Genomic DNA, 8,011 nt, shown 5'->3' with positions numbered 1-8,011 from the left:
GTAATATCATTTTTTAACGATTAAGATTTTTTTTAATATTTTTTGCTTTCGAACTGGGAGATTAAGTAAAGTTAATTAATATGTATGAATCCTAGTTGCTAGTTATAAAAACAAAACAAAAAACCAGAACCAAGAAAAGGGAATCAGTACAAAACGTCGCGACCATATGCAACAAAGAGTTGTTGAATGCTAAAGATATAATTGGTAAACAGTTGGCGTGATAACCTATAAAATTATTGTCATTATCTTATCAATAATTCATTTATGTTGCCGACTGCATGAGGGGATGATCATATTTTATGATTGGTTCAAGGCATCAGATCATTTTTCCTTGTATATTTCTTTTTTATGGCAAGTTTGGATATATCCGAGTATTTAGGTTGTCAATTCTTAAAAGGGAAAGCTCAGGGCTTCCAACACTATTTTGGTTTCTCCTCTTTGAAAACTAATCAACTTTCAGTATATAAAGCTTCACCGCCCTTGGGGGGAAAAAGAACACTTCTTGCAATTATCTGATAAAAAAAATGTTGAACTTGGAAGTTGACATTTTTTCAAGAGAAATCATCGAACCATCCTCACCAGAAATCCATCATAGGAAACCTTTCAAAATCAGTATCTTTGATCAGCTCATCTCCACAACTTATGTCACAACTAACGTTCTACTCCTTGACCGCGACACCAATTTTACTATCACCACGGTTTTGACTCAGTTAAAAAGATCTCTTTCAGAAACCCTTAATATCTTATATCTATTTTCGGATAGGATACAAGATAACATGTTCGTAGATCATTTTGATGAAAATATTTCATTTTTGTCAACTCGAGTCAATTGTCGTCTATCAGAGTTTCTTAAGCATCATGAAATCGAGTCATTGAACAAATTGCTTCCATCCCAGCCCTTCATGAAGGAATTGAACGATGAGGTTCTCCTCATGGTTTGTCAAGCGACCATATTTGCTTGTGGAGGGATAGCCTTAGGAACAAGTCTCAATTTAGCTAATGTTTGGAGTACAATCTGTCGTGGATCGCATCGTAAGGTTGGATATCCTAACTTTAGCCGAGGCATCCGTGACCTTTCCACCAAGGAATCCAATGCCACCAAAATACTTATCAATGATGGATAACTTGTGGTTCTCCGAAGCTAATTACATGACAAGGAGATTCATATTTGATGCCAAAGCTCTATCCCAACTGAGGGCTATAGCTAAAGGGGAACGTGAGGCTACACCATCACGCATTCGAGCTGTATCAGGTTTCATATGGAAATGTTTTGTGGCAGCATCTAGGGCGATATCAGGATCCCCGAAACCATCTATATTTGTCCAAGCTTTGAGCCTGAGGCCAGGAGGGAAGCCCAATTTATTAGATGATTCAATTGGAAATCTGTTTTGGTGGGCAAGTGCTACGACTTCAGCTGGGACAGGCGCTGAGTTGTTCGAATTGGTTGACCTGATGAGAGAATCTATCGCAGGTTTTGATGATGAATACTTGAATTCTTTGCAGGGTGAGCAAGGGTTTGAAGCCATAGCTGAGTACCTTGACCAGCTGGAAACAATGTTTTCCTCGGAAAAACCTGATACTTTTGCCTTCACAAGCTGGTCCAATCTTGGCTTTTACAAAGTAGATTTCGGATGGGGAACTCCTCAATGGTTTGCTCTATTCCGAAAATCGATTTTACATCTACATTTTTTTTGAAATGCTTTAGAGATGATTTCATTACTTGAAGAAAGGTGTACAAAAACTACCCATTTTTCTGGTAGTAGAGAGCCCAAATCATGTAGGACAATTCCCTAGCATGAAATTAGTGCTCTATGTAAATGTCAAAATATACACCCAATCTGTCAGAAACAACCACAAAAATAGAAAAGAAGAAAACCAGAGCAATCACCATAAATTCAGTCAAACAGCTCCTCAAAGGCAGCTTCCTGCCTAACCAAGAAATGTCCCAGCAAGCCTCAGAAATCTGTCCAGTGAGAGTATTTACAAGCAAACTGTACATCGAGACCCAAACATAAGCATGGCCTTTACTAACATTGATTTCTATCTACATTACATTCCAGCAGCAAACAATGGATCATATATATCTACATTATTTTTAATATAATTATAAATTTGATTTAACATAACTAAAGGGATTCAGTGAACATAGCTTGATCTCAGCTAAAATAGAGGATTATTTGTATTTTAACAAAATCATCATGCCAATCATTACACTCAATTAAAAAAAAAAGTGAAAAACAAATGGTGAAGCTGTTGCTTTGGAAATATAAACAATATTAAAACAAAGAAATTTGTTTTTTTTCCCCTTATTTGCTCATTTATTTATTATTTTTTCCTTTCGTTTTCATGAAGAATTAATTCCACATTGTACACTGACATAATTTAGAAACAATATATGCTACGTGAAGATTCCATGAACCTATCAAAATGACCCTAATACTACTATTTTTGTAGTAACGTATAATAAAATTCACATTTTAAATTTATTCGTGAAATCTGAAAATTTCAGAATCAGTGTATAGAATAGTAATTTTAGTATATAAGTTAAAAACATAACTTGAAAGTCCAGAGACTGTGAGTTTAATTAATTGGTATTTCAATTGATTTATTTTGTAGATGTAATGTACTGTTATATATTAAGAATTATTTGATTATGATAATAACTTTTATGTAATTATCATGTAATTTTATGAAAAAAGATGGACATGATACATGATAAAACCTTTGAACTATTCAAACAAATTTAAATAAATTTTTATTATTTTATTATGTTCAAATTAAATCTTTATATTTTTATTTTAAGAAAAATAAATTTTTATAACTAATTGTTGATTAGCAGTTATTAGTCAAAATATCATTTATCATTTTATATTATATAATATTAATGTGGTATGCTAAAATGCCGTAATGAATAATAATATACTGATATGATATGATAAAATGATCATGTGATATTTTTCATTTTCTATCTTAATATCACGTCAACGTTATATCAAAATTACGTCAATATAAAATAACAATTAGTCAATTGTAAGTTACAAGGGTTTATTAAATTCAAAATAAAAATATATAAATTTAATTGAACGTGATAGAAGAATTATAAAAATTTTTTCAAGTATTATGTCAAAAAAATATAATATTATATAACTAATAATAAAAATATATTATAAATTTTTTTTTAATAACATAACTAATGAGTCCTTATTTAATGACCACGAGGAAGCTCTAGAATTTTAAAATCTCAAATTTTAAGTCTCCACCATATATAAATTTGATTTAATTTTATATTGAATTTATGTGATTTTAACAGCACATGTTTAAACAAAACGCAGTAACAAAAAAATCAATTTTACTGTAGTGGGTCACACGTTCCATTAACTGTGCTGATAAGTGTTAATGATATTGTTTTTTTTCTTACAAAAAAAAAACCAAAGTGTTAATGATATTTATGACTTAGAGCACAGAAACAGGTGGCAAACTTCATGTCCAGAAACGCACCAGACAAAATACCAAAGCGGAAGAATGGCGGACAGATAAGTTAAAATGACTGCCATGGCAGAGATACGAAACCAGCCAAGCAAATGGAGGTCTTGTCCACCAGAATGGTGGTTGGACGGATGAATCACCATAAATGCTAAAGTGTCCGATACACACGACATATGGTCCGACTAGGACGAGAGTAAATCGATTTTGAAAAAGCTTTGATGTGTTCCACAATCCCAGTACGTACTACTCATTATCTATGTAGAACCAAGCTAAAGAGGGATCGTCTTACTGTTTTTCCAACCCAAAAGAACCAAAGAGTTGTTAATTTGGCACGTACAAATCTTAGATTTTGGTGCAAAAGTTGCTTTCACCCCCAACACCATCACATGGTTTTAATATTTGGTAAGTCACTTTCAATGACGCGAAATGTAGCTATATAAGATTTACCTTTTATATGTATGTCGGTAGAATTTTGAAGTTTTACCAATTTTAATTACATAATAATAACATATGATTGAATTTTATATGAATAGTAGTGATGATTTAATTTCTCTTTAAATAATCAGCTTTCTATATATATGCATGCTTATAGAAAAGAACACTTTCTGCTTATTACAAAGCATTTTATCTGAAAAATGTTGAACTTGGAAGCTCAGATTCTTTCAAGAGAAATCATCAAACCATCCTCACCAGAGATTCATCAAAGAAAACCCTTCAAAATCTGTCTTTTTGATCAGCTCGCTCCCTTTACTTATGTCTCAAATATCACATTCTACTCCTTGAGTGGTACCAATTTCAGTAAGATGAACATTTTGACTCAACTAAAGAGATCTCTGTCAGAAACTCTCAATATCTTATATCCATATTCTGGTAGGATCAAAGATAACATGTTCATTGATCGTTTTAATGAAGGTGTTCCATTTTTATCAGCTCAAATCAGTTGTCGCTTATCCGAATTCCTTAAGCGTCAGGAGATCGAGTCATTGAACAAATTGCTCCCATGCCAGCCTTTCTGCAACGAATCAAACAATGATGCTCCCCTCTTGGTTTGTCAAGTGACCATGTTTGCTTGTGGTGGGATAGCACTAGGCCTATGCACATCTCACAAAATTACCGATGCAAAAACAGGCCTGATTTTATGCAATATCTGGAGTGAAGTCTCTCGTGGAATATCCCATCATAATATTGGAAACCCTACATTACCCGAGGCATCCTTGGTCTTTCCACCAAAAAATCCAATGCCACAAAATTACTTGTCAGTGATGGAAAACTTGTGGTTCACGGAAGCTAATTACGTTACGAGGAGATTTACATTTGATGCCAAAGCAATAGCCAAACTAAAGGCTATGGCTAAAGGGGAAAGTGAGGCTAGACCAACACGCACTGAAGCAGTTTCAGGTTTCATATGGAAATGTTCTATGGCGGCGTCTAGGGCAACATCAGGATCTCTGAAGCCATCTATAATCGCCCAAGCTGTGAACATGAGGGCAAGAGGGAAACCTAATTCATTAGATGATTCCATTGGAAATGTCTTTTGGTGGGCGAGTGCACATTCAAATCCAGCTGAGACAGGCACGGAGTTGTCCGAATTGGTTGACTTGATGAAACAATCCATTGAAGCTTTTGATGATGAATACTTGAGTTCGGTACAAGGTGAACAAGGGTTTCAAGCCATAGCTGAGTACATTAACCAGCTGGAAATGTTGTTTTCCTTTGAAAAACCTGATATTTTCGCCTTCACAAGCTGGCTCAATCTTGGCTTTTACAAAGCAGATTTCGGATGGGGTCTTCCATCTTCATTTGCTCTATTTGGAAAAGTTGGCCCTGCGTTTAGGAATCTCACTGTTTTTATTGAAACAAAATGTGGCAAAGGAATTGAAGCTTGGATAACCTTAGATGAAGAGAGAATGTTGGTATTGGAAAAAGATCCTGAATTCCTGAAGTTTGCTTCTCCATGTCTGAAGATTTCAAGCCTGTGAGTGTCTTAATTAGAAATAACACCTAGATCATGATCATTGTAGTCTCTGCTAATATGCTTAATATAAGTGCTAATGTGCCAATAAATATCTCTAGCTTTAGTCTTTCAGATATTTTTAAGCATTGTAGTCGGCTGTCAAGGTTGATCCTATTATCAGTTACAGTTTGCATTAGTAATCTATTATTTTAAGTGAATCATTTTCATGTCCCGTATCTATTTATTTATCTATCCACATTAGAATTGTACACATATTTGATTTAACATGACTAAAGGGGTTCAGTTAAAAGGGCTTGATTTCAGCTAAAAGAGAGGATTATTTGAACATCCCTTGTTTCCATACCTATACAAAATCATCATAATTCATGCACGTCTTTCCAATTCAAGCCTTCTCTAAAATTTTGGATAATTTTTGTTCTACAAAACCCTTTTGGCTTAACTGAGGAATAAGCCAGATTGCAAATTTGCTGTTGTGATTTTGTATTAAAGTTTTCTGATCAAAGCCTAAGCAGGTATACATACCCAGAAAAACTAAAGAAAAAAGAGCCTCAGCAGGTTTCACTTATCTAAAAAGAAGAGAAGTCAGCTGGACTAATACAGGCCTTATTATTAAAATTTTTCAATTGAATACTTGTTTATATAAAGCAGTTTTCAAAAACTAGCATGGAAATTTTTTTACTTGGGACATTGAAGAACCTTCGGAGGTGTTTTTTTTTTTTTTTGAAATGCTTGTAAATTCATTGAAGATTACACAAAAACAGGTTAGTGGCTAAACAAAAGGAGCCATAGACCTGTGCATCCCTGACCTCCAAAGCTGCTTATTCAAGGAAAATCTAAGGCGCAATCAAAGATTTGCCAAGCATAAGCAGAAAGAAAAGAAACTGGAGTTACGTACAATAATGGTGGTTTTAATGGCTGTGCTGTCAGGGCTGGCTTAATTTCCTTTCTCTCTCTTCTTTACACAGGAGTTACGTACATATACTTATTGATAATTCTAGCTATTTGGTATCGACATCATCACTATTTGAGTACTTTCTCTTAATTTAGCCGTTTTAATATTTCCTCAGCATATTGCTTCAATCCTCTCTTTTTCTATAGAGATGAGCAACCCCAAGTCCACCAAGACATTTTTTTGTTTTATAAATAAAGGCAAAAAGAAAATCCAAAGTTTGAATATTAAGAAAGTAAAATAAATTTGAAACCCATAGATTAATGGAATCAATATGAAATTTTTGATTAAAAGTCAGTTTATAAAATTTGTATAATTAAATATTAGTAGTGATATTATTGTCGATGAAAAAAAATAAAAGCAGAGCTATTTTTGTTATTAATTTTGTAATTTTCAGTTAAAAAAGTCCTTAAAATATTGTGTCATTTTTAAGTCATAAACATAGTTTTGCAATTATAAAGCATAATTTTCAACCTCAATTTTCTTATTGAGTCAAGGTTTTTTTTATTCAAGAAATGAAATACAGAAAAATTAAATAATTATTTTGTTAGAATAAAATAAGTCATAAATATAATGTGGCGTTTAATGTCTTATTGAGAATATGATTACTAAAAAAGTGATTGTCAAAAAAATAATATTACAAAATTTATTATATATGGAAAAGTAGTGATTAAAATCTTAGGAAGATCATATTATATAGCATTTGTTGTAAAAATACTTTATTGAAGATGTGGTGTTAATTTATAAAATTATTTTTATGTATAAAAAGATAAAATTTAATACATTTTAATGCAAATTTTTAACTTTTCAAAATCCTTCAAAACAATTAGTCGTGAGGAAAGTAAGCACTTTGCAGGGGAATTAATGACCTCAGCAGGTCTGGTATGGTGCTTTGATGGGATGGTTACTTCACCAAAGTAATGACCAAGAGGCAATGTGATTCCCACTCGGGGCTGAGGGAAAGTGACTTTCCAATGGAAAAGGGGAGGTCAAGAGAAAGGGGTTGGACAAATACACCCCTCTCAGGCTTGAATAACAGGACCCAACTAAGTGAAATTTAACAGTCAGTCATACCGCTCCTTCTCCACCAGCATTGCACCAGACAAGCAATTTCTTGTTTCTTCTCCACCAGTCCGCCACCACAAGTGATTTTTTTTTTCAAAAAAAAAAAGAAATTCAGTAACACCAAATTGCTGTTAATCAGCATATTACAATATTACAATATTTGTTATTTTTATCATATTATTATTTATTATTTTTAAAAATAAAGTTTGAAAAGTAAAAAATTTACATTAAAAGAATGTAAGATTATTCAATTTTATAATTTCATACATAAAGTACTTCTAAATTAAAATACATCAGCTCAGAACCAGTGATCTGTCCTCTATGCCTGAGAACAAAAAGCAGGCATATTAACCAAATCACCATTTACCCTGTATCCAAAAACAATCATCTGTACAAAAGCACCATCTACCCTGTATCCAAAAACAACCATCCGTACAAAAGCACCATCTATCCTGAATCCAAAAACAGCCATCTGTATAAAAGCTCTAAGCTATACAACCTCTCTCATGCAGCTCAAAACACCCACATACATTACT

At 33.1% G+C, this 8,011-nt stretch overlaps 1 protein-coding gene and 1 pseudogene across 1 annotated transcript; both read left to right on the top strand.

The window, feature by feature from the left end:
• Positions 1 to 524: 524 nt before the first annotated feature.
• Positions 525 to 2,066, top strand: LOC108663734 (akuammiline synthase 2-like; annotated as a pseudogene).
• A 2,055-nt stretch (positions 2,067 to 4,121) lies between these two features.
• On the top strand, positions 4,122 to 5,659 carry LOC18586507 (akuammiline synthase 2-like). Its single transcript, XM_018128727.2, has one exon. It carries the CDS (start codon positions 4,122 to 4,124, stop codon positions 5,463 to 5,465), a length of 1,344 nt encoding a protein of 447 aa, XP_017984216.2. The 3' UTR covers positions 5,466 to 5,659.
• The last annotated feature ends 2,352 nt before the right edge of the window (positions 5,660 to 8,011 follow it).

This window comes from Theobroma cacao, chromosome 10, assembly GCF_053813885.1.
Source record: "Theobroma cacao isolate CCN51 chromosome 10, ASM5381388v1, whole genome shotgun sequence".
Lineage (NCBI taxonomy): Eukaryota > Viridiplantae > Streptophyta > Magnoliopsida > Malvales > Malvaceae > Theobroma > Theobroma cacao.
The sequence above is the reverse complement of the archived record's forward strand: the minus strand, read 5'-3'. Positions and strand labels throughout refer to the sequence as shown.